Here is a 20002-nt window from a genome sequence, read left to right on the forward strand (position 1 = left end):
TTCAGAGCTACAGTTACCTTTTATCCTTTACACCAATTATCTGATCACTGAAAATTACCTTTATTCACTGGTTTCAAATTATTATTAAACCAAATGTATATTGTTTGGAACTGCCAATCAGTTGAGTCAGTGAACTTTACACTTTAAACCCGTTGTTTTACTTACTAAAATCTTTCTGCTAAATTTAAGTAAACTAAAGTTATGCAACTTAGTCGTCGTAATCTTTCTCTGCCACCTACACCTAGCTTTCCACCAGCTCACACAGTACTTTCAGAAACAAAAATGTTTGTAGAATTACTGAGAAAATTCTGTACCAGATATTTAATGATTTCCTTACTTAAATCTTCTCTGCACTGGAAATGAAAATAAGAAGAGGTCACTTAATGACGTTTCTAATATTGTAATAACGTTACGAACTGTAGTTATCTCATACAAATTTATTAGAAATACAAAAACTTAACTAGAGGTAAGAGATGTGACAGTTTTCTCGGTGATTTATAGTGACAACACGTATTAAGAATGTTAGTGCGAAGTCAGATATCAAATGAAATACAAAAAAAGAGAAAGAATTGGAGAGGAGAGAGACATAAACAAGTTATATGAATGTTACAACAGTTATCCTTACCTTAATTAAGGTGTCACGGTAAAAGAATTCTTGGAACTTGTAATGTTCTAACCATGACAAGTCAAACAGCATTATTATAGAATGTCACTCTCACTCAGTTAATTATTATGAAAGTGGAGTATCCGTTCATCAAACACGTGATCTGAAATGCATATGTTAGTCACTTGATCTGTATTGTATGTAGTAAGTAAGTGACTCTCAGGATTCAGAAACCATGAATAGTCCTCAAAGAAGGCATTTGAATGTTTTACTTACGTGGAGAGTCATTAGAGAAATTGAAGCCAGCCAGTCACAGCAGGTGACTGAGAGTTCACTTGAAATGCCTCAAAGAATTGTCAGCAGGATGTGAAACTACTTCCAAACTAATGGACATCTGGAAAAGACAGACTTCTCATACAAAACTGGCTGATACGTGTCTTAGTGTAGAAGAAATTGACTAAATGAACTGGTCTTCACACTCATCGGACTTCAATCCCAGGACGCGCCATATTTTTTTCTAGTGACCCCAAACACCCAAGATGCATCAAAAATAACTTTTTTATGGATAACTCAGGATATTGTTAGCATTCTCATTTTAAGCTGGTAATATCAGGCCCAAGGTGTTGTTTTTCATTTTAAGCTGGTAATATCAGGTCCAAGGTGTTGTTTTTTCATTTTAAGCTGGTAATATCAGGCCCAAGGTATTGTTTTTTCATTTTAAGCTGGTAATATCAGGCAAAATGTTGATTTTTCATTTTAAGCTGGTAATATCAGGCCCAAGGTGTTGTTTTTTTTTATTTTAAGCTGGTAATATCAGACCCAAGGTGTTGTTTTTCATTTTAAGCTGGTAATATCAGGTCCAAGGTGTTGTTTTTTCATTTTAAGCTGGTAATATCAGGCCCAAGGTATTGTTTTTCATTTTAAGCTGGTAATATCAGGCAAAAGGTGTTGATTTTTCATTTTAAGCTGGTAATATCAGGCCCAAGGTGTTTCACTTTCTTGCGTTCCTAATACTCGATATTAAATTGAACAAACTGTAAAAATGTATAATCATTTACGTGCGTAGGTTGAATGATCAGCCATTCACATTTAAAACCAGTGACTGATTAAGAGGAGTGAGCGATATATATTAAATAACAGTAATTTTGAATAATCAAAATTGTAATATTATACCCTTGTGCAAATTAATTGAAACAAGACGGAAAATTACGATTTTTTTCAATTTTTTGCGTTTTATTTCTGAGAATCAACAAATTACTAACAAATTAATACATGATATGACCACCTTTATTTTTCAGAAGATCATTAATCTGCTTTGGCATCTAGTCCACGAGTTGACTGCAATCTTTACTAATTTTTGGATTGCGGTACCACACCTTAATTATGGCCTCAATTAGCTTATCTTTCGTAGTACAGTCTTTTCCCCGAAGTCTTTCTTTACAAATCGCTCAAAGATTTTCAATAGAATATAAGTCCGGAGAGTTTCCAGGCCAGTTTAGCACTTTTATTCGCTTTGTAGTCATAAAATTCTTCACAAGTTTCGATGTGTGACACGGAGCCAGATCTTGCTGAAAAATGCCAGATCCATCTGGAAATCTCTGTTTCAATTCTGGAACGACTCTTCTCTGCAAAACTTCGATGTACTGTGGTCCTTGCATCATACCTTCTACGATATGTAAGCCTCCAACGCCATAGTAGCTGAAAAAGCCCCAAAACATCTTCTTCAAGGGATGTTTTACAAACTGGTTGATGCGAGATTCTCGAAGTTTCTCACCTGGAGATCTGCAAACATGCAGACTTCTTTGACCCTGTACAAAAAAATGAGTCTTGTTACTGAATAACACCTTCCTTCATTGTTTTGCATCCAGTTTTGTATTTCAGACCCCATTGATACCGGTTTTTCTTCATTGAGTTGGTGAGAAGTTGTTTTTTGAATGGTCTCCTTGCCCTTCTAACGCAAACTCGAATGACGTAATATTCCTCTAAATTTCGTCATTTATTCCAAAAATAGATCGACCGTACAGTATTCCCTCGCTATTCGCGGGGGTTACGTTCTTTCCCCCCCCGCGAATAGCGAAAAACCGCGAATATTGGATGCAGTTTTAAAATTTCTATGTATGAGATTATATACGGTACTAAATGCTTCCCAGACACTTTCTAAAGACACTCTTACTCATTAATACAGTAATAATGTAGTAATATTGCATGCAGTCATGTATTTCACTAATGTAGTTATGATAATGTAAACACATTTTAATTTTGTACTGCAACAATATTTTAATCAAAAAGAAACGTACATAGTATAGTTACCCATACTGTATTACTGTACCGTAAAGTCATTTTCTATGCGTACAACACATGTATTAGAATTGACAGAAAGTGGAACAAATTTAAAGGCAAACTTAGACAGATAAATACAGTACGCACAGTTCAGGTAATAATAATACAGTACAGTACAATTCAGTAATAATTGTTCGATAAAGACGTCAATCGATAAAACTGCTTGAGAGAGTAAATACAGACATACCCTCGAAAAGCGCTTTTTGTCTCTATGACCTACAAAAACCCGGTTTACCGAGCATTCGTTTTTATGACGTTATGACGCTAGCCCGGTATACCGGCATGCGATGCGATAGGGCCGCGAATGGGGAACCGCGAATAGGTGAGGGTATACTGTACTGCAAAACACAGCTAATGACGCCGTCTGTGTGAAGAAATGACTATTAAAGGAAATCAGCGGGTCCAGCGAGCCTACACTGGCCACCATGCTGAAAATATTGTAAAATGACCATTTTTTTCAATTAATTTGCAGAAGGGTGTATCAGTTCTCATGATCCTTTAGTTATTTAAACAGTTTACTATTTGAGACACTGTTCTTTCTGTAAACTTTGTTATTACACGATGTAACATTCTGTGCTAATGCTTTTACAATGATTGTTACAAGATGTTTTTAATAAATTCGTATGCACCTAACATAAGGACAATCCTATGTATTATAACAAAGAATGACTCCTGTACAAGCCTAGGCTTAACGTTTAAAACTACATTTTATGCATAGAGGTTCTTATTGTAAAAGTTTGAAAAAATTGTATGCTCTTGGATATATCAGTTTTTATTTATTTTGTTATATGGATAGATTGTTTTTGTTCTTTAATTTAAGCTCATTAGCTTAACAATGTGATATATCTTTTAGGAATATTAAATTATTTCTTAACCAACAGTGAAACGTATTAATTATTTTGCTTGGTAATACATACAATTACTTGAGATGTTTTTGTTTTTTTTCTAACTTGGTTACCCGCTAGTACAGCGATATGTCTCCGGATTTACAATGCTAAAATCAGCAGTTCGATTCCTCTCGGTGGCTTTGCTATAAGAAAAACACACACACTCCTCCAACTTGAAATAAAAAATGGTACATTTTATTTCAAAAACAACATCAAACTAAATTCGAGATCGCACGACTTTTAACGATTATTTAACATAAACCTCAGTTACAAGATTTTGTGAATAAAAGAAATCACTGGTAGTATGGAACGATTGTTCTCGCATACTCTTATTATATATCATAGTTGTTATAATTTTAGATTAATTTGTTAGTTCTTGCTTTACCAAGTTTCTTTGTGTACTAGCACAGAGAATTCATTTCACCTTATGAGGATGATAGTAGAGTGGCATTTCACCTTATGAGGACTATAGTAGAGTGACACAAATTGCATAACATACTAACAATAAGATGACATTTGGTATTTCAAAGCTGCTCTTGTCAAACTGTCCATGAGAAAAGTAAAAATTCAAACTAACTCTTTACTTTAAGAAGTTACCGATTCCCATCTTAAACACCTATAGCTGGCACGGGAAGTACTATCACTCCTTTATTAGTTGAGGACATAATTCTAAGAAATTATCAGAGAAAGCAAGGAAACATCTGTAAAAATACGTCAAACACACCATACTTTTCACATCAGTTATCTATTATTGTCATTTTTGCTTGAATTCACTTTATTATAATTCGGAAAACCTGGTGAATTATCAAACTAGTCATCTTGTCGTTGTTAGCATGGTGTGTGTATTCTATGAAAATTTAAAGTTTTATAACATTTACGTGCTGACCTCCAAGACTGCAAATGGCAACTCATTTCATAAGCCAGCATTTGTGTTACAAAAATAAGCCAAGCGTGCCTTTTCCGAATCTTAAATTTGTGTACTCTCTTCCTGTTATCGTCTGAATACATCGTAAAAAAAGCATACTTTTTTTACCCTATAAATCTCGTGAATGATGTTTACAGGCTGTAAAAAGCTAACTCTTGTTCTTCTTTTGTTACAGTAAAATAAGTTATGGGATCCAACCCTTCCATTCCCAGAATTATTATAGTGGCTCTTCTTTGAACTCTTTCCAAAAACAAACAAACGAAATATCCCTTCTTAGTTAAAGAGAACAAAACTGTACACAGTACTTCAAGTGAGGCCTTACTAGCGATTTACATACATTTGTGATAGGTTCTATATATTTTTCACCTATATATTTCGTTTTATGGCTAAATTCTTAACCATCACCTGGTGCAATTTTAATAGGAATAACTTATGGATAGTGACCTATATCACAGACTTTTAAAGCACACAGAAGAGAGGGGAGTGTCTTCAGTATTCTTCATATAAGCATAAAACAACACAGCAAAGCATCTGTTTGAAACAGCAACAGCCTCCAATCCCATGTCCAAGCAATGCATTTATCCGTAAAGTAAAGGCTGTAGCTTTGAAAGAGAATCCTCCAACCCAAAAAGCCATTGAGATAAAAGGAGGTATACCTTCTGATAACGTTAAAAGGTTTGTTTATTTGGTTGTTAAGCGACTATTTTTATGAGAAAAAACACCGATTACAATTAAATAAACTCATTTAACTACCTACTATGTAAACTCTCAGTGGGCTTATATAGAGAGATCATGAACGACAGTGGGTGCATTCAATGTATTTGCACAGGGCGGCAAAACACGTCGCTTCAGCCTTGTTATTCGACTTTTATCTTGTTAAAACAAAGTCTTCAAATTAAAAGTACATGTACAGTGAAAGATCTGATGAATGTTGGTCAAGATGTATCGTCTAATAGAGACGTCACTATACCACGTAGAACCTGGCACAGTGGAAACTGTTCTCTCGAGAAAGTGTGCAATCATGTCTAGCAAAATGAACACACACACACACACATACAAAAATGTAAAAATTAGCTCCAAAAGCAGCACCTAACCTGGAACACGATTTATATAAACTCAGCTTAACTTTCAATAATCGCGACTACCACGTGAAAAGTACTTAACAGTGCACAATATCTTACCGTAAGGAACTGTTGATAAATTTAGAAACTTGTGGTTCAGAAAGAGAATTCGCGCAAAATCGGACAACACTTACCTTTTATAGCCGTATTCAAAGCAATTCGACGTTTTTAATATCTTGAGGACTTGTTTAATGTTCTTGATTATTTGTTTTATAAAGCTGTTATATCTGGGCTATAAGGATAACTGTTCTAATTTATACCAGAGCGTTGTGGATATCCTGGAAGGCCAGCTTATGGAAACCTCACAGACGACAAGGACGGTTATGAACCAGGAGAAACGATCACTTTCCACTGTAACAATGGATACTTCCTCATAGGAGCTAATACTCGACGATGTTTAGCAGATGGCACCTGGTCTGGACAACTTCCTGTTTGTGGTAAGCGTAATGGCTGTCCAAGTTGATTTAATGTTTGTCTAGATATTTATCTGATTGAATGTGGGTTTTCACTAGTTGGACGCACGCGTTATTAACGTCAAGAGATCTTTGCCTAGTTTGATAAAACGACTATATGTAAATAATATGATTACCTAATTTGTTGAAATATCTAAGCATAAATTAGATGTTTATCTACTTTTCAGAACTGTCTATACATGAATTAGATGCTTTTTTAGTTTATTGAAATATCTATGCGTAAATGAGATGTTTGTTTAGTTTGTAGAAACGTCTGTACATAAATGGAATTTTTGCTTAGTCTTTGAAACGTCTATGCGTAAATGGGATGTTTGTCTTGTTTGTTGAAATATCTATACGTAAATGAGATATTTACCCAGTTTGTTGAAACGTCTATACGTCAATGGGATGTGTTTCTGTTGAATGTGCAAATGATATTGTGATTAAATATATATTTGTCTATAAGCTGACGATATGTTAACGTTATGGCATTTTCATTTAATAATAATTTTTTTTTACAAAGTTAATAGGATGATTGATTGTCTGTTCTAACAGTAAGCTTGTTTGTTCATTGTCATGTTTGTTGAAATTAATTGATATCTGACTAGGTTAATGAATAGGTTACCTCGCACAATAAAATGTTTTTCTTGAATAAAGTCATTCTTTTTATCAGTAGCTACAATGATTATTTCCGTGATAACATTGTTAATTGTGAGGTCTCTATTCAATGATACAAGCAGAATCAATCCATTCATATTATTAAATTTCTTGTTTGACGAAATTCCACATATAAACTGACAAGAGTAGGTACAGTTAACAGAATAAAAGAAGCTTTATTAAGGAACCATCGAGAATGAATACCTAAATTTGATTGGTCCAGGACATACGAAATCATAGTTTGGAATACCCTTGTGACTAAGATGTCATTTCCGGTCACGCACATTTTTCTCACATCTAGAATAGATAACTGTATTTCTATTCCTGGTTCTAAGCACAACAGTCAAACAATATTCATGTATTTCATGCTATGTTATAAAATGCATATGTATCCAAACTCCAGTGTATTGAATGAGGGGTGTACTTAATAAAATATTTGAAAGGTTAAATAAAATTGTGTTGAATAAAGAATACCTTGAACTAGTGAATATTATGATTTCAAACTATTTTGTGTTCGTTCATCAAAAATTCAGCTTGAAATAATTTGATGGTTCTGCTGTGAGTATTTTGAACAGTAATAAATATGCTTCATGTCAAAAGTGAATTACCTTGCGTTACGGGAACCGAATGCTAAGATCAAATGGATTATTTTGAAAACTCCATTGGTTGATATTAATTTACATATGCCATGAGGACCCGTATAGAAGGAAATTATTGGATAGAAGGGGAAAAGCGGTGAAAACAGGCACACATATTTCACGTATGATACAGCTCTTATAGTCTGCGTATTTCTTCAAAGCTGGGCAAGTCCACGAACTCGTGTACTAATGCAATGTATGTACTAATATTGACGAAACTTGTTTTCACACAAAACTTCCGAAACAGTGAAGAAATAGAGACAAAAACAAAACAAACAGAAAAATCAACAACTGTATAATATATTATACTGTCATCTGTTGATCATTGAGTGAAATAAAATATAAACGTTTTGGAAAGGTTGTTCGTTAAAACTTTTCAGCTCGTTTGCATTATCAAATATATGGCCCGAGAGTTTGTAGCATTTGAGGCATTTTATATAACACAATACACATAACCGTAGGATATTATGTTATAATCATAATACTACTTTTATTCATTCTGTTTAAGTGAAAAGACACTGAAAATAATTCCATGTAAAAAAATGAGCAAACATCCGTGAAAGCAATACGTCATTAACGCATAACATGCTTCAGTAACACTGCACAACAAAGTTTTTGTTTTTTGAAAACTGTTGGGTTTTCCTTATTGATTTTTGGCTGCTGGTCACGAAAATCACATCCAAGTTTGCCCGTCACGTACCGTTTCATCGAAATCTTCAGTTTCACCAGAACATTGCTACAATGGAAAAACGATATCAGGGCAACTGGAATCCGTCAATACTTGCTGACTACTGTTGGACATTGCAACGTGATGCACCGGACATTGAATACAAACGAAAATCAGGAGCAAAACACTTTTAATTATGTTGAATTTAATAGCGTATTAGAAACATAAACGCCGGTAAACAGTTAACTCTCTATTTCTCAGAGTTCTTACGTGATGAAGCAAAACCAAAACTATATTTGTGCATACCTACCAGGTACGTGTCGCAATCAGCAAAACTTCAGAAAGCAAAACTTTTCAAAAAAATTGTTGTGCAGTGATATTAATAACAATGGACATATTGTGAGTAAGGCAGAAATTATTGAATATTAGATTATTTATATAGTAGATGTGTAACACATAAACAACCTCTGATAAAGTAGCTGAGTTCAATTTTATTTGTGAAAAGAGAGAAAGAAGTGCAATTTTATGTAAAAAAAAAAGAATCCTAGGTTTTAATTTTAAAACACTGAAGCTTTCGAGAATCAAGGTACATAAACATGTTAATGCCAAAAAGTATTATACTGAAACATAAGTTTTATTACGGAGAGTGGTGCACGTTTTGTAAAATCTTATCGAACTACATAATATCCACACAAATACAAATTTATTGATGCTGCGAAAGCTACTACTAAGGACTTGTCTATTCTTCTTTACTTGATTGTTTGTTTATAAGTAAAAGACTACACAGTGGGCTACTTTGTACTACATCCACCACGGCTATCAAAATCTAGTTTTTGTGGTGTTAAAAGCCTTCAGGATTATCAATGGTCCACTTAGAGAGTTTTTTTTTAATAGATAATAATCTAAAATATAGTCTTGGCCAAAATGTTTGCATACTATTCTGAGTTAATGTTATTGTCTACATGTATGGAGTAGTTTTTGAGTAAATGGCCGAGTAGTAACAGAAAAGGTACATGGACAAATATGTACGAGTTGTTATTGTGGTCTGTATAAGATGCTTTGTGTAAAAGATTGTACTTTTGGTACTATCATTTTCGAAATAGATCACGCTTTGTTCAGGCAGTTTCTCTGCATTTGCTATAGATTCATACCTATTCACGTGCCAGGAACGATAGGGCATCAAATTGTTCAACTATCCGGAAATGCAGCTGTGGTATGAAACAGACGAACACTGCCAGAAGAGTAAGGTAACCCCAATGTACTGTATCCAGAATCCTGAAACGTCATCAGACTACAGGAAAGTTTACTGGTAGATGTCGATAAACTACTGTCGAGATGACCATGTATTGATCAGGTTAACGTGTCCAGGTTAAAAGCAGTTTTGCAACACCTTACAACAGGAATGGTATGTGCACCATTGACGTTTCCCTATAGGATATGAAAAGCAGTTTTCCACCATGATGAATAGCTGTCCATACAAGTACTTCATAACTTTCTGTGTATTGTCTGTAAGAAAGACAATTTTTCCTTCTCCTGTTTTCCACGCAAACGACGAATACGAATCCTACCATCAGCTTTATCATACCAGAAAATATGGCATGTCACGAATATTCTAACTGTAAGTTGGCATGTTGTCTTGCCCAAGTAGCATGGTACCTGTGGTTAATTCTGGTTAATATCGGTTTACAGATAGTCGTTCTTGCAAAATAGCCTCGTTTGGTCATTCTCCTATTCACTATTTTTATAGAAATACTGCAATGAATGTGCACATACCATTCCTGTTGTAAGCAGGAATAATTTAGCAGTGGAAATGCAATTATTCGTCAACTCAGTTTACCAACAAATAGTGGAACTGACCATAACATAATAACGCCCTCGCGGCTGAAAGGGCGAACATTTTAGTGTGACAAGGATTCGAACCCACGACCCTCTGATTACGAATCAAACGCCCTAACCAATTGGCCATGATGGGTCGGTCATATGCTAAAGCAAGGTATAGTAATAACTGTATTCAAGGATGACAGTGCCACTATCTACAATGCATGTATTACACAGGATTATCTCGACCAGGAGGATGTTATAAGATTGCCATGGTAAAAAAAATTCTCCAGATCATAATCCCATTGAGAACTGTTGGGCAGAACAGACGGGAAAATGCTAATAACGGTTGTAAACTAACTACTCTAGCTGAGTTGCAGCGCCTTTTAGTGACAAGTTTGGATACCATCATGATTGATTACATCAATTACCTCATCGACAGCATGCCACGAAGCCTCGGGGAGGTTATTGGAATACGAGGATGACCAACCTAGTACTGAATATTTAATATGAATTGATATAAGGTTACAGATGGTATTTATAATAATTCCATGTTATATTTTGTCATTATATATGTTTTAGTAAGGCTTTGTTGTAATAGATGAAACTCTGGATCACACATCTTTATACAGGGGTCTGATTAAATTGTTTGTTTTCTAATAAATCATTCATGATATTCACAGAACCTCCCACATTATATAATTACATATGTAGATGTTGAACATAACATACATTTGACAGCTCTAAGTGTATTTGTATTCCATCTGAATAATAATGACCTTATTTGTTATAAAATATGCAAATATTTTGGCCAAGTCTGTAGATTAAAGACAATTTAAACAAACAACTCAATGATATCAAAAACTGATATTAAAATGTTCATTGTCACTGGACCAGCAATTATAGTGAATGTAAAGAGAAAATTAAAGGCTTTGAGGCCAAAACAATGGAGACATTTAATTATAGTAAGTTTTAAACTGTTATTCCTACTCTCAGCATTAAGATAATCTCTCATCAATAAATTCGACATAATAAGCAGCGACATTTTGTGACACTCGTAAATGTTATTATCGTTTCACAATAAAATAATACTTACAGTTTACATATTACTTGCTTTAATAAACAACAATGTTTTATGACATTCGTAAAGGATTACCATTGTTTTACAATAAAATAATCATTACAAGTTACCTATTACTTGCTTTAATAAACAACAATGTTTTATGACACTCGTAAAGGATCACCATTGTTTCACAATAAAATAAAACCTCTTATTTGCTTTAATAAACAACAATGTTTTATGACACTCGTAAAGGATCACCATTGTTTCACAATAAAATAAAACCTCTTATTTGCTTTAATAAACAACAATGTTTTATAACACTCGTAAAGAATTGCCATTGTTTCACAATAAAATGGTTATTTCAAGCTACGCATAAATTAGTTGACAACACATTTGTGTAATTCGGCCTACAAATCTTTCAAAAATTCGAAGAAGTTTAAAGGAGGGTGGAGTGGCGGTAACTCGACCACACAAGCTTCAGATTTATATTTATATTCGAATTTGAATTTTCATACATAAATATTTATAGTAAGAAAGACCACAGTAAGACTTTACATGTTAGTCAAGGATTTACTGACCAGCTAAAAAGAATGTTTTCCATTGGAACTCGCGAGGGAAAAACACTCTTTCACTGAGAACATAGCAGGTTGTCGTTATTCATATACCAGTATTGTTACTCAAGCTTTCAAGTTCAAAATTTTCAATAAAATAGAGACTTTTGATTCTGGATATATGAACTTTCTTTTACCAAATGTAAACATTCCAAGGACGTCATTGTTACGATGTTGGTTGCTCACAGCTTATAAAATGTAATAGAATTTATTCACCATTACACCTCTGTTATATTTCGAACAAGAGGTTTCTCCTAATACATTTTCAAAATAAAATTAATTTAAAAATAGATAAATACATAATACCTTGTAAAGTAATTTACGATAAAATTTAAATCTACACTAACCGAAAAATGCCAAATTTTAAATGGAAACTAGTTTCAACGTTTCACATGTCCTCTTCAGGTTTTAGTACAATCATTGTTTTGGACAAAGAAACGTTGGACTCAAGAGGACATGTTAAATGTCGAAAGTACAGGGTGGCCCGTAAGTCCCTGCCCATCCATATATCTTATGTATCCAGTGTATCTGTGTGGTGTCACCAGTATTCTTGCGCTCATGTACCCACGTACTTGTCACAATACGCTCTTCAAGTGTAAATGGGGTTACATCGGCCATATTTCTCTGAAAAAAAAGTAAACAAGTTTATAATACATGCGTAATTGAATATAATATAATAACATATGGATGGGGAGGGACTTACGGGCTACCCTGTAGTTTCCCTTTAAATATGATATTATTACATTAGTGTAGATTTAAACTTTATTGAAAATTAATTGATTCTTTAAATTTCTCTAATATTCGTCCTATAAATCATGGGCTTAAACATTTTACAAATTGCCATCACATTTTCAAAACGTTCACATCTACCGTTTAATTTCTTAGAACTTGTTTAAATTAATAATGAACCATTGCAGTACGGTAACATCTTCAGATTGCCTCCCATTATTTCAAGCAATTCCAGTATATAACATATCATAAATTAATTTAGTTTTTAGTTACTTTAACTACCACCTTTAGCGTTGTTGTAAGCTTATTTTTAAATCTTATTATTATTGAGCTTTCTCAAATTTTATCACATTTATTTTTTGACAAATATTTATGCTTTTATACATTATTTGCTGCTGCCCGTTCCAAGTGTGTTGTAAATTGGGAGTGGTTAATTATTAAATTAGGTATTTAGCATGTTATTTTTATTATATTTAATCCCATTTGTATTATAATTAGAATATCAATATCCTTGCTATCTATTGTAGGAATATGTTATCCAACTTTTATTAATATGTATCACCATAGATATTAATACTATTTGTTGTAAAACGGGTCCTGTCTTGCTACTTGACTACGTATCTAAGACGTCAGGCTCTAAGACCACGTCTGTTAGGTTTCTTTGGAACATTAAATCTACTATAATACGTGAAGATGATCACCAGTTTTTACGTATTTCAGAAATAAGGTATACTTTGTTAGCTCCGTAATGTTACTTTCATTAAAAATACTGTTTAGAATTTCAATAAATTTAATGTATTGTTTAACTCCGTTATTATTATTATTTTAATGCAAAATTTGTTTTTCGTTACCTGCTGAGTAAATTGAGTTAGGACTATTCAGTATTTTTTAAGCTGGCTAAACTTCCTTAAATATTTACCAAAATGATGAAACAATGCAATCTAGGCCCGGCATAACCAGGTAGTTATGATGTTCAACTCGTATTCTAAGGGTCGCGGGTTCGAATCCCACCCACAGTAAATGTGCTCGCTCTTTCAGCCATGGGGATGTTATGATGTCACAGACAATTTCACTATTCGTTGGTAATAAAATATCCTAAGAGTTGGTGGTGAGTGGTGGTGACTAGTTGCCTTTCCTTTAGTCTTACAGTACTAAATTAGGAACGTCTGGAATAAATAGCCCTCGTGTAGCTATTATAAAACAAACGAATCTTGATAGAAAAGAACAATATATTTATCTACACTTGTTATTAGAACAATCTGTGTAGATAGCTCGCTTAGATCAGAAGTTAATAATGATTAATTAAACTACACTTGAAACAATATTATCTTGATAAATTGCTAATGATTAGTTCGCGCCCGCGTCGCGCTAAACATGCTCGCCCCCCCCCCAGCCGTGGGGGTGTATAATGTGACAGTCAATCCCACTATTCGTTGGTAAAAGAGTAGCCCAAGAGTTGGCGGTGGGTGGTGATGACTAGCTGCCTTTCCTCTAGTCTTACACTGCTAAATTAGGGACGGCTAGCACAGATAGCCCTCGAGTAGCTTTGTGCGAAATTCCTAAAACAAACAAACAAGAGCTAATGATTAGATTTTCAATTATACTGTAGTAAACGCACTGAATTCCCTTATGACCGAGTGTTAAGCTATGATATTCTGAGCATCTAAGGAAAAGACTTCATGTGGAAAAGTGAGTAAATTTTTTCTTTTGTGACAAACTTAGCATTTTTTAGAACGATGCTTAACAATCTATTATGGAAATCTATTCATCAAAATATACAGATCCTAGGTTTTGGTATCACTCCATGGTAAATACTTTTGTCAGTGTGTCTTGTATATGTATTGATTAAAATTGTTCAATACCTTATAATACGCTATAATTATTGCTGTTGTTAAAAAAGAGTATATCCGGTACCATAGATAAATATAACCTTATTAATTATAGATTCAGCTATACCATTAACTGGAGCTGTCTCAGCCTCCGATTTCGTTGATTCTTATCCTCCGAAGAATGCCATAAATCCAGATACACAAAGTTGTACGTTCACAAAGAATGGAACACCACGTTGGTGGCGTGTCGACCTAGAGAAGACTTACCACGTGCTCTCCGTCGCTGTTACCATACCAGTATCGCACAAACGTGAGTGTAACTTTGTTTCATATGTTTTATTTTGTATTATAGTTTAACAAATTTAATGCTATGTGTTTATGCTGTCACGAACTCTCAATATAACGCATGTATTATATCTTAGTGTATTTTTTAAGTAAGTGAATGTAATATATATAACAATGTTTTTACAATAAGAAAAACTTAACAAGCTCTTTAATCTTAAAAAGTGATATTTATTGTATTCATACTTTTCACAATAAAACCTTAAACTCGAGGCTCTGTTTTTTTATCATAACAATGTATTTTACAAGAAAATAAATATAAAAATTATGTATTTTATACTTTTCGAAACTGACTGTACACCTATAATCTGGATCTAGTTGGGAAAACTTTGATTCCGATGTTAATAATCTGATCTTGGAGAAACATAGACTCAGCATGGTGTCAAAATACATCTTATTCGATTTTAGTCCATTCTTCGAGAACTTGGACTCCAATCGGTTCAGATATCAGCAGAGAACTTCGATAGAAATGCAACAGTTTGGGTTTTGTTTCATTTTAGCAATAACGTAAAAGTATGCATTGGATATCATTCGCTCCTTTAGGAAAATAAAAAGACCTAACCCCACGAGCATCATAAAACCTCTAGTAGCCTATATTCCTAATTCTTCTTATCAGCACTAGAAAAAAAAAAGTGTTATGCAGTTCATCAAACACTATCAAATATTTTTAGTCGTTTATTGTCCACAGTTATACCACTTTCATTTTACGTTTGGCATATAGTGGTTTACTGGATTATTTACAAGCTGCTAATGAGAAATATAATGAATTCATTATAACTCTTCAACATGTCACTCATGTAGGGCAAATAATAGTGTACTTTGCAATCGGTTTCGCCCTCAGATTGTGACATGTTTCTTATATTTCTGTTTGCTTGCTACTGTTTATAATCCTTGACTGCTGTCACAGAACAAATTATTTATCATAGTTACAACACTCCTGCTAAACGAAAACCACCTCACAATATAGCAATTAGGAATTTTTCTCTTCTTACCCGTTGTCCTACAGGCTAATCACAACCACGTTTTCACATTTTATGGGGCTCAAATGGTCACCTGGGGCCACTTACATGCTCAAATATACGAAACGTACTAAAAGAGTTTATAGCAATCTTGCGAATATTTCTAGCCAGTGTAAATATAAAATGTATTTACAATAAAACAACAATACAACGGTGTAATTACTCGAGTGACTTACATGGTCGTTCGATCTGTAATGAGACACAGTTCCCATAAATTGAAATTTATTGATTACAGTTTGATTCATTGAAACTTTTCCTCTAATGTAGACCAGAAACATTAGTATTTATACAACACGACCTTACTGGATCCATACAGTTTGTAAATATATTCTAAACTCAGACTAACTGATTTTTCTTGAAACTAAATTTAAAATATCATGTACATTAACCTGTTCAGTGCCGTAGACGAGATAACTCGTCCAAGCTGATCGGTAACACAGTGCCACGGACGAATTAATTCGTTCTCAATAATACCTAACTTCAACGCTAGATATCATCACCATACATGCATTTGACCTACTTAGAAATTGTTTCACTTTCAATCCAAAATGGCGTCACGAAAACAGTTACAAAATGAAGAAGCATTAGAGTTGTATTATAGCAGCTGAAATACTTGACAGTCAACAGGTTAACGAAGTTTAATCTTTATACAATCTGTCTGGAACTAGTTGGACAAATATCAAAAGACGGCAAAAGCATTGCTCATAATAAGCATTATAACAAATGTCTTGACATGTTCTTCTTTCAGTCTCGAAGATCATTTGGTGCTAGAAATAAGAGTTGATGTTATGCACTTACTTGAACAGAATTACACTTGCGATGTTAAACAGGCTATCTGACCTGCAGTAAATATATTTATGTTTTTTAATTACTAACATGGATTTAATAAGTACGTTCGTTATTTAATTAACTGAATTGCTCCACGGTCTCTTTGGCCGTGTTCTTTAATTCATTATTTATTATGTAACTCCGCCAGTGACAACAGAACTGGCGGTATCGGCCCGGCATGGCGAGGTGGTTAAGGTACTCGACTTGTGATCCCAGGGTCGCGGGTTCAGCGAGGTGGTTAAGGTACTCGACTTGTGATCCCAGGGTCGCGGGTTCGACAAACAAATCAAGACCAAATGAAAGTTTGACACTATATGTTTGTTTTTTAATTTCGCGCGAAGTTACACGAGAGTTATCTGCGCTAGCCGTCTCTAATTTAGAAGTGTAAGACTAGAGGGAAGGCAGCTACTCATCACCACCCACCGCCAACTCGTGGGCTACTCTTTTACCAACAAATAGTGGGATTGACCTAACATTATAACGCCCTCATGACTGAAAAGGTGAGCATGGTTTGGTGTGAGAGGAATTCAAACCCGCGATCCTCAGATTACGAGTCGAGCTCCCTAACCACCTGGCCATGCCGGGTACAAGTAGTATAAGACTTTTGAAACAGAGTGGTATACAGCAGATTTGTAATAAGTGGGGAAGGTATTCAGAATCACGTTCTCTAATGGTAAAAATTATGATCCCCACCTACAGAGGTAACTAAATCTGTAATAGCATTTTTCTTATCTTGCCAGTAAATAGCCTGTGACATTTTTGTGTTGGTTACCAGTAGTGTTATTAAAACGTTTTTTATGTTCAGTTATGATCAGCCAAGACACAATTTATTACAAAATAATAATCACTTACATAAATCTCGCTAAAAACAAAAGAAAAACGACACGAAACCCAAACGCTTTTGACTGGTGAATCATTTTTTTTTCGACGGGCATGGTCTGATGGTTAAGGCTCTTGACTCCACGAACCACAGGTTTTAATCGCCATCATCGAGCATGTTTTCGCTTTCAATTGTAGGGACGTTGTAATATAATGGTCAATCTGAGCTTTCATTGGTAAAACTTGCCTATGAGTTGACGGTGGGTGGTGTTAACTAGTTGCTTTCCGTCTAGTATATCACAAGTAAATTAGAGACAGGTGATGCAGATAGCTCTTGTAGTTTTTTTGCGAAATTCAAAACAAACGAACTATCTTTTTCGTATAGTTGTATATATCGAAAGTACTAGGATTTCATATGTTTTTTAATATGTTTCACCAAACGTTTTTGATCCTGTGAATGTGTTTTCCTGTTTGTTTCGCTTTCACAAACTCGGTACTTTAATAAAATTTTAATTTTTAAAATAAAGAATATTACAGTGATGTTTCATTAAAACGAAAACCAATTGGTTTTTCTTCTTTCTTCAGACCTTTACCAGCAGTTTACCATCTTTGTAATCAATTCGAAAAACAACAGTGCCGGCGACCATAAATGTTCATCTTTCCGAGGAAAATTTTGTAAGTATTGTTGTATTAAAACGCAGATATTCCAAAAAATATACTAATTTTTTTTGTACACTAATATAAGTATTTCTTTGGTCTAGCACTATAATGTTTGGTATCAAACAAATTTGTTCACGTTTCAATGTATTTCAAACCTATTTTATCAAAATACCCGTTATTAAGAATTTCAATTGTAGTTTTTATTTTAAATAAATGTTGTTACATTTTTGTAGTATAGGAGCATTTCTTTAAATTAAACCGTCGTATTTCTTGAATCATGTTATCTTATTGCCCAATTGTAAGACGATGTTTTTAATTAATAATTAGACTGTAAAATTCATAGTCGTGGACGACCACAGGCCCTTTCCTCTATTCTAGCCTATTGCATTTCTTAATGTCCAGATAGCACCCAGCTATGCAGTCTCATCAAATGTTTGCTCGAGGTCAACGCTAATTTTTGCAACTAATACAATTGCAAGATGTTCATTTATAGTGTTGGTTTTGCTTATTTAAAAAAGAAAAGACTATGACACTCAATATTTTTTCTTTCCCATAGTATCTTGAAATGGGGCTCACCCTATATTTGAGATCGTCCTATAATCGGGCCAGTTCGGTAGTATATAACTAGCCTGGCATGGCCTAGCGCGTAAGGCGTGCGACTCGTAATTCGAGGGTCGCGGGTTCGAGCCCGCGTCGCGCCAAACATGCTCGCCCTCCCAGTCGTGGGGGCGTTATAATGTTACGGTCAATCCCACTATTCGTTGGTAAAAGAGTAGCCCAAGAGTTGGCGGTGGGTGGTGATGACTAGCTGCCTTCCCTCTAGTCTTACACTGCTAAATTAGGGACGGCTAGCACAGATAGCCCTCGAGTAACTTTGTGCAAAATTCCAAAAACAAACAAACAGTATATAACTAAATGGAATTAACATTGCAATGTTATTACCTGGAAAAAATACCATTGTAATATTTAAAATACATACCTGGTTTAAGGAGCTCATGCATGTAATATAGAAACATCTAGAAGTATAGACTGTTCTCAGGACGTTACCTATTTTAGTTTCAATACTTAAAGTAGTATATTACATATGTAATGAAAGAACCAGATACCAACTTATCAATAAGTTTCTTATTTACGATGTTGAGATTCGTAGTTCGAATTTTCGTCGAATACAAAGTGTATTATATAGAGTTACGCTCGACGTACCATTGATATAACAAATTTCACACAATAAAATGTTGTCTTAAAACGTTATGGTAATTAAAGTTTCATCAATGTTTATAATAAACCTTTGTGCGCGAAAAGTGTAAAAAATTCGATTTGTGAATTTTAAACTTCTAATTATCTGTGTATATTTAAAAATATACAATATTAATTAAAATTAACTCTTCGTCATTGTTTGTTTGTTTTGGAATTTCGCACAAAGCTACTCGAGGGCTATCTGTGCTAGCCGTCCCTAATTTAGCAGTGTAAGACCAGAGGGAAGGCAGCTAGTCATCACCACCCACCGCCAACTCTTGGGCTACTCTTTTACCAACGAATAGTGGGATTGACCGTCACATTATACACCCCCACGACTGGGAGGGCGAGCATGTTTAGCACGACGGGGGCGCGAACCCGCAACCCTCGGATTACGAGTCGCACGCCTTACGCGCTAGGCCATGCCGGGCCGTCTCTTCGTCATTAAAAGTACTTTTGTTGATCGTTTCGATTATTAAATGTAACAAATTCTCCTTTTTTTTCTGTGAAGTTTCGCGGAAGACAGTTCTTATCTGTAATGATGGCCAAGGAATATCTGGTCAATATATTCATATTGAAGACAACAGACCTCAATTCACTTATTTCGGGTTATGTCAGATAGAGGTCTTCATACGTAAAGGTAAGTACTGTTGTGATAATTTTAAGGCTTATAGTGAAAGTTTTAAACTTTAAGGGAATTATTGTAGCAAAAGTTTAATATTGACAGGTTTTGTACTTATGTAGATAAGTTTGCTTG

The 20002-nt window shown here is 34.4% G+C and overlaps 1 protein-coding gene across 3 annotated transcripts in view; it reads left to right on the forward strand.

Moving 5' to 3' along the window:
- The window catches only part of LOC143226220 (CUB and sushi domain-containing protein 1-like), a 64663-nt gene that overhangs the window by 12353 nt on the left and 32308 nt on the right, over nucleotides 1-20002 (forward strand). For 2 of the 3 annotated variants that reach the window (XM_076456955.1, XM_076456957.1), the window contains exons 2-5: nucleotides 6141-6314; nucleotides 14457-14651; nucleotides 17935-18024; nucleotides 19757-19885. In XM_076456955.1, coding sequence (XP_076313070.1) covers nucleotides 6141-6314; nucleotides 14457-14651; nucleotides 17935-18024; nucleotides 19757-19885 — 588 coding nt within the window. The remainder of the gene's footprint in view (nucleotides 1-6140; nucleotides 6315-14456; nucleotides 14652-17934; nucleotides 18025-19756; nucleotides 19886-20002) is intronic. The other variant, XM_076456956.1, reaches the window with a different exon arrangement.

Source organism: Tachypleus tridentatus, chromosome 9, assembly GCF_004210375.1.
Source record: "Tachypleus tridentatus isolate NWPU-2018 chromosome 9, ASM421037v1, whole genome shotgun sequence".
Lineage (NCBI taxonomy): Eukaryota > Metazoa > Arthropoda > Merostomata > Xiphosura > Limulidae > Tachypleus > Tachypleus tridentatus.